Genomic DNA, 20,167 nt, shown 5'->3' with positions numbered 1-20,167 from the left:
TTCAAAATTATTCTATTTTTTAAGTAACCAAATCAATTTCAAAATATCGTCTCGAAATTATCATCTTAAGTTTTTCGCAAAATAAAAACTTTAAGAATGAACAAAAGATTTTTCAAAAATTAGCCATAAGATTGTTTTGAAAAAGTATTGTTCTACAAGGCAATTCAAGAAAATATTTTTTGAGTTTAGAAAATCTTTAAATTTAGGGTATTTTTTAACAGTTGTTTTCACGTATTTCAATACATTCAAACAGGAAAATGTCTTTGAGTGTATTGAGTTTAGTCGATGTTCAATGTGTTAGGACAGACATTCGAGCATATATACACTTAATATCTTCAATTAATAAACATACAATAATAGGAGAGAGAACATTGAGATTTGTTTATAACTCAGAATCATGTTTACTTGATAAAATTATTGGTATTTTCACTAAGATGATCATGCAATGCAAGGATAATTTTGTCCTCTCAAAGGAATGACATGATAAGATACCACAGTACTTATTCCTATTTCGCATTTCAAAAAAAAAGTATGTGTTTGTTCTTATGCTAGTAGTATCTTTACTTAATTAATCTCTATATATCTTGTACCCGTTAAATATATATATATATATATATATATATATATATATATATATACTTGTATTTGTTACTCACACTTTACATGTGTAAAGTCAATAAATTATTAATAAAAATTTTACACCTAAATTAAAATTTCATCATTATAAAAAAATTATCATTCAATAACATACATTTTATAATCATATAATATTTGTCATTAAAAATTATTTTTATCTACATTATAAATATAATTGTACCGTCTCGGTATGTTCCGATACGTTCAACGGAGGCATCGAAAAACAACCGACTAGCCAAGCCCTTTCGCTTATAATGCTCAGGACTGGAAGGCAAGTGTACCGTCTCGGTATGTTCCGATACGTTCAACGGAGGCATCGAAAAACAACCGACTAGCCAAGCCCTTTCGCCTATAATGCTCAGGACTGGAAGGCAAGTGTACCGTCTCGGTATGTTTCTGATACGGTCAAGGGAGGAGTCAGAATACGGCCAACCTGGTTCTGGCCCATGCGTAGGAGCAATCAGAATTTAACCTGATACCCCCCAACGATGGTGATCTCGGTAAAAGCCCGATCCTATATCGATCACGCTGGTGAACTCGGCCTAGTTGGTGGATGGACTCGGCCTGGTTGGTATCGGCCAGGATGGACTCGGCCTGGTTGGTATCGACCAGTATGGACTCGGCCTAGTCGGTGGATGGACTCGGCCTGGTTGGTATCGGCCAGGATGAACTCGGCCTAGTCGGTGGATGGACTCGGCCTGGTTGGTATCGGCCAGGATGAACTCGGCCTAGTCGGTGGATGGACTCGGCCTGGTTGGTATCGGCTAGGATGGACTCGGCCTGGTTGGTATCGGCCAGTATGGACTCGGCCAGTATCCGAGCAAGCCTCACTTTTCACGTTGATCCGAGAATTAAGGATAGAAATCTTACTTCTAATAATCAAATGTTCTCTATGAAAACGGTTAAGGGAATCCCCTCATTCTCGGGGCTCATGAGGCCCGCAAACAAGAAAATATAAAACCTAAAACCCTAGAGTTAAGACGGCAGATTACACTTTGAATGCTCTGGCTTTGAGGCTTGACCTAGGAAAAAACCCTAGTGCACCCTTTGGCCGGAACATTTTGGCGCCCACCGTGGGGCTACGGTAAAACTTTTCCTACGCCCCAAGAAATACAAAAATCCTACACTCTACTATGGCGAGAGGCGGCACATCCAACCACGACCCACAACACCCTATCATGGAGGAGATGATGGCATTGATCAATGGCTTAACAGAGGAGCACGATCCAGAGAGAGAGAGGAGGCCATTCAGCGAGAAAACGAGGAGATCAGACGACGAGCCGACGAGATGTAAGCCATGATAGCGGCTAATATGAGGACAACGAAAGAAGATAGTATGACGGAAGTTCTGAGGGACTTTAGACCGTTTTCAGAGGCGATTGAATCTGAGGCCATCCTAAGAGATCATAGGATACCTCAGGTGGAACCATTTGACGGGAAACAGGATCCTAGTCAACATCTAATGGACTTTCGTGCTCAAATGTTAATTTATGGAGGAAACATGGGAGTCCGCTGCGAGGGTTTTATGCTATAAAGGTTTTTAATGAGGTACCATCAAATAATAAAAATCATTATTTTCAAATTGATTGACTCGCAGGAAAACTCGTGATTGATCGGTAAAAATTCAACTGGGCGAATATAAATAACTCGAAGACCAAAACTCGTGATTGATCGGTTCCATTCCGACTGGGCGAGTATAAATAACTCGAAGACCAAAACTCGTGATTGATCGGTTCCAATCCGACTGGGCGAGTATAAATAACTCGAAGATCAAAACTCGTGATTGATCGGTCCCATTCCGACTGGGCGAGTATAAATAACTCGAAGACCAAAACTCGTGATTGATCGGTTCCATTCTGACTGGACGAGTATAAATAACTCGAAGACCAAAACTCGTGATTGATCAGTTCCATTCCACCTGGGCGACTATAAATAACTCGAAGACCAAAACTCGTGATTGATCGGTTCCATTCCGACTGGGCGAGTATAAATAACTCGAAGACCAAAACTCGTGATTGATCGGTTCCTATCCGACTGGGCGAGTATAAATAACTCGAAGACCAAACTCGTGATTGATCGGTAACATTCCGACTCGGCGAGTATAAATAACTCGAAGACCAAAACTCGTGATTGATCGGTTCCTATCCGACTGGGCGAGTATAAATAACTCGAAGACCAAACTCGTGATTGATCGGTAAAAATCCGACTAGACAAGTATAAATCAAAAAGGCTGGCTCACCCCCATCAAACTCTGGAAATCGGTACCGAACGACTCTCAGTATTCGAAAGGGAATCTTTAACCTGGTCATTTTCTCCTTAAGGTGAGTCGGGTGTTTGAAGGACTTATGCATATGATTGATTTTCAAGCTGGGTTAATCTCCTTTATCTCCTATCTTGGTTATTGATTTTAACAAAATATTGCATTTACATCTCTAAGTCAGAGCTTTCGCAATCATCTTAATTTTCTCACCATTATACCAGTTGAAATTTGGGAGACTGGTTTTGCCAAAATTTCATTTTAACTTGGAAAATTTGTCACTCGTTATACGAGTCGGAATTTGGGAGATTGACTTTTCAAAATTTCATTTTAACTTAGAAAATTTTCCACTCGTTATACTAGTCGAAATTTGGGAGACTGGTTTTGCCAAATTTCATTTTAACTTAGAAAATTTTCCACTCGTTATATCAGTCGGAATTTGGGAGACTAGTTTTGCCAAAATTTCATTTTAACTTAGAAAATTTTCCACTCGTTATACGAGTCAGAATTCGGGAGATTGGCTTTTCAAAATTTCATTTTAACTTAGAAAATTTTCCACTCGTTATACCGGTCGGAATTTGGGAGACTAGTTTTGTCAAAATTTCGTTTTAACTTAGAAAATTTTCCACTCGTTATACGAGTCAGAATTTGGGAGATTGGCTTCTCAAAATTTCATTTTAACTTAAAAAATTTTCCACTCGTTACACAAGTCAGAATTTGGGAGACTGGTTTTGTCAAAATTTCATTTTAACTTAGAAAATTTTCCAGTCGTTATACTAGTCGAAATTTGGGAGACTGGTTTTGTCAAATTTCATTTTAACTTTTTAGAAAATTTTCCACTCGTTATACCAGTCGGAATTTGGGAGACTGGTTTTGTCAAAATTTCATTTTAACTTAGAAAATTTTCCACTCGTTATACTAGTCGGAATTTGGGAGACTGGTTTTGCCAAATTTCATTTTAACTTAGAAAATTTTCCACTCGTTATACCAGTCGGAATTTTGGAGACTGGTTTTGCCAAATTTCATTTTAACTTAGAAAATTTTTCACTCGTTATACCAGTCGGAATTTGGGAGACTGGTTTTGCCCAAATTTCATTTTAACTTGGAAAATTTTCCATTAAAAACTTGAATCGATACTTGGACGATTCGCTAGTCAAAAATTTCATTTTACTTGGGAAATTTTACACTTAAAATTTGAGTCGACATTTGGATGATTACTTGGAAAAATTTTAACTTAGAATTTTCATCATGATTTTACAATAATCAACATCTCGGCAATTACTCCACACACACATAAAGTCGTTCAACTAATATCAAGAGCAACGCGCAAAGTTCATATAGGACTCGAAAAAGAAGATCATAATAGTTCTTGACAACAATTAGCAAAAACACGAAGACATAAAGAAAAACGCAACATTCTAATGTAAAAGCTCAATCATCCTCGGGAGGATCCATCAACTCGCCATTCACGATATGATCAAGGGAGGAGTCGGAAAACAGCCGACTAGCCAAACCCTTTCGCCTATAATGCTCAGGGCTGGAAGGCAAGTGTACCGTCTCGGTATGTTCCGATACGTTCAACGGAGGCATCGGAAAACAACCGACTAGCCAAACCCTTTCGCGTATAATGCTCAGGGCTGGAAGGCAAGTGTACCGTCTAGGTATGTTCCGATACGTTCAACGGAGGCATCGGAAAACAACCGACTAGCCAAGCCCTTTCGCCTATAATGCTCAGGGTTGGAAGACAAGTGTACCGTCTCGGTATGTTTCCGATAGGTCAAGGGAGGAGTCAGAATACGGCCGACCTGGTTCTGGCCCATGCGTAGGAGCAATCAGAATTTAACCTGATACCCCCCCAACTATGGTGATCTCGGTAAAAGCTCGATCCTATATCGGTCACGCTGGTGAACTCGGCCTGGTTGGTGGATGGACTCGGCCTGGTTGGTATCGGCCAGGATGGACTCGGCCTAGTTGGTATCGACCAGTATGGACTCGGCCTAGTCGGTGGATGGACTCGGCCTGGTTGGTATCGGCCAGGATGAACTCGGCCTAGTCGGTGGATGGACTCGGCCTGGTTGGTATCGGCTGGGATGGACTCGGCCTGGTTGGTATCGGCCAGTATGGACTCGGCCAGATAGAAATCTTACTTTTCACGTTGATTCGAGAATTAAGGATAGAAATCTTACTTCTAATAATCAAATGTTCTCTATGAAAACGGTTAAGGAAATCCCCTCATTCTCGGGGCCCATGAGGCCCGCAAACAAGAAAATATAAAACCTAAAACCCTAGAGTTAAGACGGCAGATTACACTTTGAATGCTCTGGCTTTGAGGCTTGACCTAGAAAAAAACCCTAGTGCACCCTTTGGCCGGAACAATAATATATTAATATATTCTTCATACAAGTTTTTTAAGGCTAGCTCTATTTAAAGAAGAAATTAAAGAATAAATAAATACAACTATCACTCTTAACATAAGATGTGAGAAGAAAATTAACATGAATAGTTGATTTTATCTATATATGTTCCTCTAAAATGTTTGAGTTTACTTATTTATGATCAATTAGTTTAACAAACATATAGAATTTTGTGTTTGATCACTAAAGAATCATTGTCCGTCTAAAATTATTTTAAGGAGCAAAACTTTGATTTAACTTTTGTTATGTGACAATTAATTAATAAGGAGAGTCTATAAGTTTGCATGAAGAATTGAAGATGTCAGTGTACATTAATTTCTTTTTACATTAATTAATGAGGAAAAGGTGAGACACTAAATGTTTTTTAAATTAAAAAGAGTAGAAAAAGATTCTAAGTAAAATAATGGTAATAAGAAAAGAAAGAGAAAAAAAAACTAAAAACTAATAAACTACAACTTATTTCAATTAACTTATAAGAATAAGATATAAGTTCTTAAAATAAATTAATGTATCAAATAATCATTTTCTTTTGAATAAACTCATAAGTTAGAAAAAAAATTATAATCTTCTCAAATATTTTATCAAACCCACTCTAAATGTTATTATTATCATGTATTAACTAGGAACAAATTTTAAAACATATTATAAGAGACAATGTAAACACTAGTATAAAAAGGGTAATTTACGTCGGTTATTTTAAGCTTTTTACATCAGAAAAAGGTTTGATGTTAATGCGAGAGACGTAAATTTACGTCGGTTGTGATAGACGACGTAAATTTACGTCGGACATTCACAAGAGTCAACGTAAAAAAAAGTTGTAAACAAAAAAAAAGAATATAATGAGTGCAAGCAGAGAACGGGTCGTTCTGCTTGGAGATCCACCCAAACGCTTGATATTAACTAATATATTAACAAAGGATGATTCACCTAAACGCAAAGAAGAGGATAATATTAACTAATATATTAACAAAGGATGATCCACCTAAACGCGAAGAAGAGGATAATATTAACTAATATATTAATAAATCAAGATATACATTTATTTTCAACAAATTAGCTAATATATTAAGAAAGGATTTTTCAAACTAACCTCAAACGCGAGCCCAATGCAATCGATCAAAAACTTAAGAACTACCCAAACGCCCAAACGTACACTCAGATGCAATACACTCAAACGAAATGTTAACTCAGAAGACTCGATTTGCACATACACTCAAAACTCTGTTATTTAAATATTGACACGCGCACGAATAAATTTGAAATTTTGTAGATATTTTACGTCGATCTCATAGGGGCCGACGTAAATTGGAAAATCTACGTCGGACACAAGCTATATCCGATGTAGATTTTCAAATTTACGTCGGCCCTATGAGGTCCGACGTAAAAAACTTGATTATAATTACAAAAATATCACCGCATTTTTTTAACGTCAGATTTTTCTTTGTCCAACGAGAATATAGTGATGTAAATTTCATATTTTGTACTAGTGAAATCAGCTGCATGGTCACTATGCGGATCAATTCTATGGATAACAAAAATCAACCGAATCTTACCCTTTCATTTTGATTTTTTTAAAACTTCGTGGAATATTTTTAAATGTAAAAAAAGCCAGTTTAAAATTGGTAAAGAAAATAGATGAATAACATTGACATCATAATGAAATTAATTTTATTTTTTTATTTGGTAGGTCTTTCCTTAATTAAAAATTATATTTTGTTGATTCAAAAAATATTCATAATGAAATTCTTTATTAAATTCAGCATATTATTTTTATAGAAAAATTTGTTTCTCTTTGTTTAAAAACACACGGACATGATATACATCTTTTTGGTATATATAGTCTTCATATACATCTATTCATATAAAAAGTTTCTTATTTTAATTAAATACAAAAAATATACAACGAATAGACATGTATTGTGACAGTTTTAATTTAATTAAGAAAGAAAGGCACATGACATTTCTTTTCTCATATTCTCAGTGTACATACATACATATATACTAGAGAACTCTATAGTGATAGTTGAGCTATAATAATTTCACAACTTTTATTTTAACTTATTGTGAATCCCTCTCCATGCTGTGTCACAAATTTTCCACAGCAAACCCAGAAGGAAAAACAATGAACAATATATGCTTTCTTTTTTCTTAAGCTAACAAACCCTCCAAATATTTCTCTTTCTTATATTCTTGGCTATAAGAAATTCTGTCTTCAAATATTTCTTTGGTAGTTTAAGCAAACAGCCGGAATCCCAGTAACAACTCCAGCTCCGCCGCAATTACCGGCTACCGGCAGCCCCGTGACAGCCGACAACATAGAATTCGAATGACAAGAACGTTGTTGTTCTGCCACTGTGACCCTCACCGAAACATTTATAACCCCGTTTCTTCTAACCTTATCATCCCACAACCTATAGCTCAAGAAATGCAACTCATTTTCTGGCACGTACCCTCCAACGAAATCCGAAACCGGTATTCGCGCCACGCCAACACTGTTCGACGCTGTCGATGATGATGTCTTGCACTTCACCTCAACGGTTATGAACCTTGCATGCAATGGCACGTCCATCACAACCTTCTCGTTCCACGAAGGGTAACTCCCTCCCTCTGAATCCACTTTCGTCGTGCTTGTGTCGCTGCTTCCGTCGGATTGAACCGTCACAAACGCCTTCCCTCTAATGCCTTTTCGATTCATTTCAAGATTCTCTGCGGACAAAAATGTTATCTCCACAGTTCTTAACGTCGTCATGTGGTTAGAAAATAAAAAATTGTTCTTTAGACAACCACAACACCTATGAGAAAATGGAAAACAAAAATATATAGATAGGATAAGTGATATTTTTTGGTGTACGTAGATAAATCGAAGGTCTCTTACTACTATGAAGTTCTAATTCTAAATACTTAACACAATTCTATACTTTAAATATAGATTGAAATTTGACGTGTGTATGCATAGGACTTGTGATGGGGTGTGGGAATTTCGGGTGATACGAAGAAAGAGGAAGAGAGTGTTGAATAAATATGGTTGTTATAGGAAACGTGAGAGAAAAAAAGAGAGAAAGAGAGAGGTTGCTTCTTTTTAATATCGTGGAACTAGTGCCCGTGTAAGAGCCGTTATAACAATACACGGCACGCAGGTTGAAAGGTTGACGGAGTGAGGAATGTGTTTGACAAGACGGTGGAATCTACGAGGAAGTTTCAATCCTGTGGGAAGTAATGTTGTCATAAATTAATAGTCAACAAAAAATCTATAATTTTTTTTTATTCATATAAGTAATCTATAATATATTAGTATGCATCAGATATCTCTCGGTTACAAAAAGAAATTCATCAATGGAGGATCTATTTAAGGATTGACTTTTCTAAAGATACCCCCCCTTATTTTATTATATATACGAATTTGGAGATCGAATTTCTAACCGGACAATTTATCTTCTTTTTTTTTTACACCTTCTAGTCGGACAAATCTAGTCACTTTGATATACACATCAAGGTTTAAAGTTGCTTTATTCTTTATTTGATATTTAGCTAAAGAACAAAGAAAAATTGTGTAGACTGTAGGTATAACTGCCAAGACTTTATTACAATTTGTTAAATAATATTTCAAATTTAAATGACTGCTGCCTGAGGGTATGATTATGCAACTTTTTTGTTACATGTACAGTATGGAATGTGTTATATGTTTTTATTAATCATAATAATACTCTCAAATTAAAAAAAAAATCAAGAACAAGTATATCGTTCTTATTTAACGGTGAAGAAAATTTTTAGCTATGTTTATTTTCAATTTTAATGTTTTTGAAATTGGATGAGTTTTTAACGGAGACCCTTTGAGACGTTTGATATACTCACTTGTTTTTAATTGGCTATGATTTGCTTTGCTGTGCTCAAAATTCCCCTTGCCGAGTAATTCCAAGGGAGAAAGTTCCATGTTTTGTTCTGTTTAGTGTTTTTTTCTCTAATGGAATTACTTTATTGTTTCTATTGAGGAAGGGTTGTTTCAGACCAAGTCAATTGCCTCTGTTGCTTGGAAGCACAACAAGGCTTGAGTGTTTCTTTATGGACAATGAGGGATAGGTAGAGAGAGAAATACCCAGAAGATTACTAGTTTTGGAGACTATAGCAAGATTTCTGAGATTTAGAATCTGCAAGTAAACAACAAGAATGAGTTTGGAGATATTAATGATAACATTGTGAATGGCATTTCAAGGGATCTTTCCTTCCCTTGCATTTGTTATATGCATTAAATAAGTTGACACCGATAGGTGCAGAGCATGACCACAAATTTAAAAATCATAGAAAATAAGTTAAATGATATTTATAAAGAGGACTATGAGAGTGAGAGACAAACTTTTGCTACATAATTTTTGTTTTTATACAAAAGTTGTTCAATAATAACATTATTTAAAGTGACATGATGGGCTACTTTTGTTATAAATTGCAAAAAATTAATAAAAATAAAAAATAAGAATCGGCTTTATAAAACCGCTACATTAATCGATTTAATATTGACATAGACCAAATTATTTTGCAAACAACTTTTTTTTTTTTTTTTATATAAAACATCTGAAAGTGAAGATAATAAGCTGTCACAAATTTGCTCTTAGATCGATCATTCACAACATGGGACAGACCTCCTGGGTTTGCTTTAGATGCTTTGGGACTTGATTCACTTTACGTAATTTAGTTTCCTTTCTGTTTCTGCTGTTTAGTTTCTTATTGCACCAAAAAAAAAATTGCTCTTAGATTTTCATGTGTTGAAATCTTTATCACGTTCCAAAGTTTAGATCGAAGAATGTCTTACGTAAATTCTGAAACATTTATCCATTACAAAAACATATTTCGAAAATTAACTTCTGGGTAATTTTAAAAATGCGAAAGAAGCTACGTTTAGCAATTAAGGAGTGTATTTAAGTAACCATTGTTCTTGGCAAAAGTGGAATAAACATTTCATGTTTCATGAACAAAATTATGCCAAATTGCCTACGTGAGACTAGAGAAAGAGAAGAAAAAGATCGTTATCACTTTTTAAGAATAGTTGTATGAAGGCCAAATCATGGGTCGAGTTTGATTGATTTCGAGTTTAAATTGTTCAACTCAACGAATTACCTCATATTCGAAGGGATAGTAAACTTTTGATTACCTATATTTGTATGTGTATAAAAATATTGATGAATATAGTTTAGGTAAAAAAAAAAGGGGAGAAAAAAGGTTTTGGGCTTTTTATGATGTATTTATTTTTCAGATGTCCACATCGTGGTTAGGAACACTAATAATTTTTTTACTCCATGAACTTTAGGATAATTTTATTTAATATCTTAGAGTACTTAATCAAAATAAAATTAGACCTAAAATACAATTGAAAATTAGATATTTAGCAGTAAAAAAATTTAAAATTTTGAAGCTTTAGACCACTCCCTAAACTTCTTACTGGTTAGGTGGCCCTGAAGTCTTGTATTGTTAGCTAATCCAGCCAAGAAAATTAAAAAACAAAAAAACATAAAACAAAAAAAAAGAGTAAGCAAATAGATTAATAAGAGATCTGATACCATTTTAGAATAATAGATTTAAACTTAATTCAATTCTATAAAATTAGTTTATAAGGTGAAGATTGCTCTCTACTTATATATTTTTTAATTATTTTATCTCTAGTCAACGTAGAATTTGTATTTTTTCCAATACTTCCACTATTTTCTTTTACATTCCTTTTGTACATAAATTATTTAAGCTTGTGGTTGCCAAAATCCTTTATCCTTAAACTAACCAAAAGAAAAAAGAGTAATCCATCAAATTAGTCTTTAATATTACAACTTATTGATCATTTTATCCCATTGAAAAAAAAATAGTGCTTCAAATTGGCAACCATCGGCCATTATAATTCTTGGCATTTGGCCGCGTCAATTCCCAGAATGTTTGGTTTCCATTTTAAAGCTTTCAAACGACAGTTGACAATATCCAAAACATCAAACTTAGAAGTTAGAAGTAACAAGAGAGCAAGACTCAAATAAATGTATATTACGTTGAATTTAACTCTTTCCCAAACACACTTAATCATTGACTTTAGCAACTATTTAAGTCATTTTGATCCCTAAATTTGATGCGCATAAGCCAATTTGTCCCTACATTTTGGATCAAATTGGCAAAAGGTTTTCAAATTTTCATAGACAAAAATGACGATAGTTATTAGATTTAGAGACTAAATAGATTAATTTAGTGATGTTAGGAACCAAATGACTGAGAATGTTAAATTTAGGACCAAAATGATTAAGGGTTGTTTAAGTCAAGGACTATATTTGCATTTTTTAACATTAGAAACCAAATAAATTTGCAGTGTTAATTTTTGGGATTAAAGTGATATTTACTTTAAAAAAAATAAGGGAAGTGGTGTGTATGTTGTTGAAATCCAATATTCCTAAGAAATATACATTCCCTTTACCAAAATTTCTCAAGGGAGCTTAATAAAAAAAATACATATATGATATCTCTTTATGCTTGACAAATTGCATAAGATGATCACTTTACCTCGGTTGATGTAGTTATGACATGATGGAGAAGGTAGGAGGAGTGAATGGAGTTCTTCTCCTTAACTTCTCCTAGGCACGGATCTTCTTCAAAGGAGATGGAATCCGAAGTTGATGAACACTTGAATGAAGATGAATCTCGGATGGAAAGAGGCCTAAGCCTTGGATGGAAGTATCCAAGCTTAAGAAGCAATGGATTGCTCACTTCAAAGGAAGGAAGAAGATGAACTTCTAGGGTTTTGAAGGAGAAATCTCTTGGTGACTTTGAAGGGGAAACTCGACAATAATGCTCTCAAATTTCATTAAGTTCAAAGTGAATACAAAGAATGGAAGAAGCACTTAAGTAGCATCCGGTTATGCACACTTTTGGGCGCCTAAGTCAAAGCTTACATGTGGCGCCCAAAATTTGAATTCAAATTTGAAATTTGAATTCAAATTTTGGCTCCCATGTGTTTGGCCGAAACTTTAGGTACCAAAGGTGCATTTAGGTTTGATTTGTGAGTCATTTAGGGTTAATTTGAGTGGCACATGTTCAGCCACCCATGGTGCAAAACATGTGACTCAAATGTAACTTAAATGACTTCCAAATTAAACATAAGTTAGTCTAATTTTCTTATTTAAGTAATCCTCCTTAAATCCTAAACTATTGACCTAAATACAATGGTCCAAGAAATACAATGAATAGGAAAAATTACAAGAAAGAGAATGAGCCCAATATTGGGTATCAAAATCCCAAAGCCCATGAAGCCCAATTACTAGCCCAAAGTTCACAAACTCTAATCTATGGTCAAAATACAAGACCAAAAATATAGTAACTTCCTACTCTATGAATTTGCAATAAAACATAAAAAGAATGGTCATATCAAAATAAGCCCATAAGAAGTTTGATTTGGGCCCTTCAAGCCCATGAGGCCCATTGGGCCTTGACTGGCCCAATCCTCCAAGTCTAGCCCACTCCTCTTGAATCTTGTAGTGTGTCACCTCTTGCATTACAAAGTATGATTCCATCATGACATATCCTTCATCTATATGATTTTTTAGGATGTTCCTAAGGTACTCTACTTGTTCGAATGCTCCTTGAAGTTCCTCCCACTACAAGAAAGAGCCTTGTCATCAATAAATTATTCCAAGACAAATCAAGATTCCTATCAATTAAGGTTGTATTTGAAAATCTATCGAAATGACATTAAACGGAAGTTTTGCACTTTCCAATGCATAAATAGAAAAAACTTTGTTAGTGATAGATTAAGTTGTATGTAGGTTCAGTTGAATGGAACTATAACCCGAACACACATTAAAAAAAACCCTTACATTGTTTCGTTGAGGAGCAAGACTCATATCATCTGCTTTAGAAATGAGCATATTGCATAGGTCATGTGTTTTTTGGTAAATAAAAATAAAAAAAGTTTAGGAGCAAGCTTGGGGAAAGGTTCACACGACATATCACAAGTCTTAGTTATAACTTATTGCATTAGTAATTTAGAGATGTGACATGTGTGAGGGTGTAACAATTGAATACCATCATGTGGTGAAATTAATTTTGTCATCCTCAACAAAATTTTGAAATAATGACAAGTGAGAAGCTAGAGGGCTATGAATATGAAGTACCGACACATCTACAAAATGTTGAATGTCGACTAACATGACACTTATCAAATATATTATGATACGTGTCCAATATATCTACATTATGCCAAAATTAAAGTTTTTTTTTATTTGAACACCTCTCTGTCACAACTTTAACATTTTCTTTTACACAACTTGAACACAAGCTCAGAGAGTGAGTTGACTCTTACTCTTAGCTAAATATTTATCTAATACTCCTATTATAATTTTTTTTAAGTCAACTTATTTATAAATATTGCAAAGTTCATAACATTTTATTTATTTATTGTGAGACTTATTTTTATAAGAATTACTTAATATTTTAACTTTTAAGAGATATGGTTCATTTTCTAAGAATCATTATCATATAAAAATTTCAAAGCTTATATATATAGAAGGGATTCGTTTACTTTAAGATTAAGTCTACCTAGACTTACTCTATTCAATAACTCATGCTCTATATTAAATCTCAACGATCAAACCATTGAATTTAAAGTTCTTAATACATAGATCAAATTCAATAATTTTAAATAATTTGAAAATTATTTGATACTTCATGTACTATCCGTACCGCTATGCCGAGCTCGAGCTCGGCATCACAGCGCAGGACGACCTTGGACATGCGCTGGGAGACCTCGGCCAAGACGAGGTCCGCTATCTAATTAGGTCATAACTGATATCAGGCCCAAGACCCAACGAAATCCTAATTCTCACCAAGGTACGTGCATTACTTATACGAGACTCATACTCCCACAAACCCTAACTTTAGCATCAGAGTCTCTTTTGCAGGTACCACCCTCATCTTGGAGCACCCTGCGTACTAGTGAAGGAGGCTCACTGACCTTACCCAGCAGATCGTCCCCTACGACCGATCTCCGGTAAGAACATTTGGCGCCCACCGTGGGGCCGATCAAAACAACTTTTATCGGCCACGCTTATGGTATTCACCAGAAGCCATAGCAGACGCACAACAGACGACCTAGATAAGGCAACTAGCATGGACAACGAAGCGACATTAAGAAGACTGATCGACCAGGTCGAACAGATGCGACAGCAACACGCCACCGATTTGCAAAACATGCGTGTCAAGCACGAAACTGACCTAGCAACGATGCGGACCGCTAACAAAGCTGACCTAGCGGCGCTGCGCGTTGAGAATGAGCAGATTCGCGCCCAACTCCCCTGACGCCCTTCTGATCATCCTCCTCAAGCGAGCAACTAGCACGAGGAAGAGGGACACTCGGTCTCTTAACCCCAAACTGTGCCTAAGGCACCGACTCTACGACCTGCCACACATCAGTCTCACGCACCGACGAACAAGTCGGCTCATGAAGTCAGCAATGCTCCCACTCACGTCGCGGGGAATCAAGCGACCTTCCGCCGTCACCCTTTTATGGATGGCATCATGGAGACGCCACTCCCTCTCGGATGGAAACCTCTCCACCTCGACCGTTACGACGACACAACGGACCCGGACGAGCACATCGACCTGTATACCACACATGTAAACCTCTACACTAATAACGATGTTATTCTGTGTAGGGTTTTTCTGACCTCGCTTAAAGGGGCCGCACTCAATTAGTACACCCAATTGCCGGCTGAGTCCATCGACAACTTCCATACTCTGGTAAGGCAATTCACGGCCCAGTATGCCACCAGTCGACCCCACCATGTCACATCGGCCGACTTGGCTAGCCTCCGGCAGGGCGAGATGAGTCACTGAGAGAATTCATGGAGCGTTTTGCCAACATCTCAGTTAAGATCCGGAACCTAAACCCTGAAGTTGCCCTGCACGCCATGCTCATCGCACTCAAGCCCGGACCGTTCATCGATAGCCTATGTCGTGAAGCTCCTCGCGACACGGACCAGCTCCGTGCCTGTGCTACTAGATACATCCAGATGGAAGAACACTCCGCCTTTCGCGACCAGGTTCGCGAAAAATCACAAGCGCAACCCAACAATGGTCATAAGGATAAGATGAAAGTCACCAATGACAGTCAGTTCAAGAAAATCGCCAAGGCAAGTAAGGGGGGGAGGTATGAATTCTACACTCCCCTGAATACGCCCCGAGTTCATATCCTAGAGGAGGCCAGTAATAGCAACCTGCTCACCCTGCCGCCACCAGGTCACACTCCAAACAGCGCAGACAAGTCCAAGCACTGCCGGTACCACAGAAACCACGGTCACACCACTGAAGAGTGACGTACACTCCTAGACTGTATCGAAGAACTCATCCAAGCAGGCCACCTCGGCCAATACGTCCAACAACAGCAAGGTCACAGAGGAGGCTATGCAGACGAGGCAGATTGGGAGTCTTCCTGGGTAGTGCACAAAAATCAATAGGTAGTTGAACCCGGAGTTGCGGCAACAGCTCAAAGCTGAGATCCTCAAGAACGCCGACCTTTACGCATGGTCCAGTGCCGACATGTCAGGCATAGACGCCGACTTCATCTGTCACAGGTTAGCAATTCACAAGGAGACGAAACCAGTGGCCTAGAGGAAGAGGAAAGTCGGTGGTGAGAGGCGGGAGGCCATCATCACCGAGACACAAAAAGTTGCTGAACGCCGGCTTCATCCGTGAGGTCAGATACACCACATGGCTGACAAACGTGGTGTTGGTAAAAAAGAACCCAGGAAAGTGGCGCATGTGCGTCGACTATACCGACTTGAACAAGGCATGCCCCAAGGACTCATACCCCTTGCCAAGCATTGACAGGCTGGTCGACGGAGCGTCCGGGCACGCCCTCCTCAGTTTTCTCAACGCTTACTCCGAGTACAACCAAATAATGATGTACCCACTAGACGAGGTGCATACATCATTCATCACCGATCACGCCAATTATTACTACCGAGTGATGCCCTTCGGTTTCAAGAACGCAGGGGCCACTTTCCAACGACTGATGGACAAGGTTTTCCACCAGCAGATCGGGCGAAACATGGAAGTCTATGTTGACGACATGGTGGTTAAGACCACCTCGGCTGCGGACCATGTTGTCGACCTCGCCGAGGTGTTCGGCCAGATCAGGAGATCGAGGCCAACCCGGAAAAATGTAAAGCCATCATTCAGATGTAGAGCCCCCAGGCCGTGAAAGATGTCCAGCGTCTGGTAGGAAGGTTGGTCTCCCTTTCCCGTTTTATCCCCAGGTTGGCGGACAGGGCAGGGCCCATCTTCACACTAGTAGAAAAAAGACTTTTAAAATTGATTATTTTTTTACTTTTAAAATCGGTTCTTTAACCGATCTTGAAAGAGTCAATTTTAAAAGTTAATTTTTAAAATCGGTTGTTTTATAACCGATCTTAAAAGTCCGGCTGTGAAAAAAAATTAAACTGGAACGGGCCGTTCCAAAACCGGAACGGGCCGTTCCAAAACCGGAACGGGTCGTTCCAGTCTGATCAAAATGCCTAAAAGGTCACTTTTAGAACGACCCATACTCCTTGGAGAACGGCCCGTTCTCCTTGGAGAATGGCCTGTACTCCTTGGAGAATGGCCCGTACTCCTTTGAGAACGGCCCGTTCTCCTTGGAGAACGGCCCGTACTCCTTGGAGAACGCCCCGTTCTCCTTGCAGAATGGGTCTTTCCAAGTTCAAACCCAAACTGAGACGAGAAAATCATGAAAAAATGAAAAGAGACACAAGAAGAACATGAGAAGACGAAAATGAAAACGAAAACGACAACAAAATTTACCTTATTGGAGACTTTAGAAAATGAGAGCTTCAGGGAAAGATTGAAGAGAATGAGAATGGATGGGAATATAAAAGATTTCTGGCGATATTTTTAAAATCAGTTATTGCAGAACCGATTTTGTACACTACATACAAAATTGGTTTTGAAATAACTGATTTTAAAAGTAATACTTTTAAAATCGGTTATAAGAGATCCGATCTTAAAAGTGACACTTTTAAGATCGGTTACAAAATAACTGATCTTAAAAGTTATTGAGCGGTGTAACACTTAGTAAAAGTTACACTAGTGTCGTTTGAACCCTTCTTATATATATATATATATATATATATATATATATATATATAACATTATATAAAAGGGATACAAATATTCATTACTACCATTTGGTCTCCACTTTTAGTATGACCTTTTTACCCTTAATAACCACCATCTTAATATAAGTAACTGTCATCTCTATATTTTTCAAATCTTTTATTCCTCACCAAATAACATTTTTAAGTAATTGCACTCATTATTCCCACTCTCACAATTTCTTCTTTCTTGCTTCCTCTCTTTTTGTTAAGTCAATTACACATCAGTGCATAATCTATTCTCCATTACGGTATATCCTCTCTCACTTCCTCTATTATACTTTCCATTATATACATCCCCTTCATTTTTGGTTTCATTTCATTTTGTTTTCCTTTCATTTTGAATGTTTCGTCTAAAAACGTAAACCATACATAGTTAATAGTGCGACTTATAAAGGTTCATATGCGATTTGGAGTAATTTTGTTTTCTTTTATTTTTGTGCCTTTGCGCTTATGTATATTAGATTTCGTTGTTTCCTTCACTCTGAAAATTTGCTCCATGTTGAGGTTTTCTCATAGTTCAAATTTTTTTTATAGGTTTATTGGGGTTTTTGAATGAATATTTGGGTCTGGAATATTCACATTGCATTTTTCCCTGCAAATTGTTTTATTTCAACCGTCAAATTGACTTTCCTTAATTGGATAAAGTTTAGAATAACTGATAGGTATTTGCCCTTTGACAACTTTATGATATTACATCGCGAAGAACTAAGGGTGGTTGTACTTTCAGTACAAATGGCATTACTTTCACTTTGAATAACTTAATCATTGAAATAGGTATCAAATAATGGTCTGAGACAGTTTCCTTAAATGAGGATGCTATTATTTAATAAGAATAAATCAATCTATTAAAATGCATTTTTTTTAATAAATGACAATAATTTAATTTTGACTTTGGTTTTTAGGTTGTTTTTAATGCTTTGTTTGCATTTGGAGTATCAACATTTTGCAATAAAATTAAGATCCAACACTTTGTGGTTTGCTATACTTCTACTAAAGTAATTCTTCCATTTTTTGTCTACTTTTTATTCCATTGATATTTTCTATTATTTATTTCGCATATAAGAAGGATTTTAAATAAAAGTCACCATTGAGAATATCTTCATGATTCACGTTAAATTTCAAAACTTTCCTTTAATTTTATTTAACAACCATAATATGTTCCATTAAATAATAACAATAATTTTTTTATAATTAAATTAATTACGTACGTTTACGTAATTAATAAACTCAATGTATTTCTCAAGTTTAGCCTTTTTTTTACAATGAATTCTTTTTTGTGTATTATTTTTACAAAGAATTTAATTTTACTCAAGTTATTAAAAATTTAAATTTAAAATATCTCTATTTTCTCATTTTTTTTCCCTTTAAAATTATAAAAAAAATCATATTTAAACTTACTATCTTAATAGATTTAAAAATTTAATTATATAACTATTTTATTAAAAATTCAAATTTAATATATGCCTAATTTTATATTTTAAATTTTAAATTCTGAATTACAAATTCTAAATTTTAACATTTAAATTTTAGATTTTAAATTTTAAATTTTAAATTTCAAACTTTAAATTTTAAATTTTAAATTTTAAACTTTAGATTTTAAATATTAATTTTAAATTTAAATTTTAAATTTTAAATTTTTAAATTTTAGATTTTAGATTTTATAATTTAAATTTTAAATTTTAAATTTTAAATTTTAAATTTTATTATCAATAGTTTTAAATTTTAAAAATTCCTTTTAAAATTTATATAATCAAATAAGTTTAATCAACATTTTGAAACTAAATCAAAGTTATTTTTATTTATTAATTGAAAATTTGATTTGTTTTGAGTTCTTTTCAACAAATTTTCTTTAAAATCTACATTAAATTAATAAATTTAAATATTTTTTAAACTAAGTTATGTAAGTTTAGTCCTTTTTTACAATGATTTTTATTTTTATTTTCATTATTTTTACAATGAATTTAATCTTTCTCAACTTATTAAAATTTAAATTTAAATTATGCCTAATTTTGAATTTTGAATTTCATTTATTTTTTAATATTTTTAAAATTACAAAAATTAATTTTAAAACTTATAATAAAATAAATTTATTCAAAAAAATTTAAAACTATATTACAGTTATTTTTATTTATTACTTGGGAATTGTATTTCTTTTGAGTTTTTTTTACAAAATATATTATAAAAAAATTCTACAATAAATTATTAGGTTTAGTCATTTTTTTAATCTAAATTATGTTTACTCATTTAAATAAATTAAATTTAAACTTAAAAATAATAAATTAAATATTTTCTCAATTTTATTCAAATTTTACCATGAAATTATGTTAATAATTTCTATAAAAAAATAAATTAATCAATATATGTATAACAAAAAAAAAGCCAATTTAAATTTTTATAAATAAATTATTTTGAATTCTAAAATAAAATACAGATAGAGGCACGAAGTGCCTCGACCCTACTAGTAATGTATAAATTAAGTATTTGATATTTTAAATTCAAAAACTACATAATTAAAATTTGATATAGAATATAAATTATTAAATAAAAGTAAATCTAGATAAGTTTACTATTAGAATAAACATATCTCATATATATATATATATGTGTGTATGTATGTGTGTGCGCGTGCATGCATAATATGTATAAATATAAGACATTAACACATAATATAAAATGTGTTTTAGTGTAAATTTTTT

General features: G+C 35.0%; 1 protein-coding gene across 1 annotated transcript; it reads right to left on the bottom strand.

Annotated features, from left to right (window-relative positions):
* Positions 1-7,147: 7,147 nt before the first annotated feature.
* Positions 7,148-8,347, bottom strand: LOC109799483 (BON1-associated protein 2). Its single transcript, XM_020360058.3, has one exon. It carries the CDS (start codon positions 8,054-8,056, stop codon positions 7,520-7,522), a length of 537 nt encoding a protein of 178 aa, XP_020215647.2. The 5' UTR covers positions 8,057-8,347; the 3' UTR covers positions 7,148-7,519.
* Between the last annotated feature and the right edge of the window lie 11,820 nt (positions 8,348-20,167).

The sequence above is a fragment of the Cajanus cajan genome, chromosome 3 (assembly GCF_000230855.2).
Source record: "Cajanus cajan strain Asha chromosome 3, NIPB_CcT2T_4, whole genome shotgun sequence".
Taxonomy (NCBI): Eukaryota; Viridiplantae; Streptophyta; class Magnoliopsida; order Fabales; family Fabaceae; genus Cajanus; species Cajanus cajan.
This window is presented reverse-complemented; position numbering and strand designations above follow the sequence as displayed.

Coding starts and splice junctions, on each gene's coding strand:
- LOC109799483 (XM_020360058.3), bottom strand. CDS start 8,056: ATGACGACGTTAAGAACTGTGGAGATAACATTTTTGTCCGCAGAGAAT.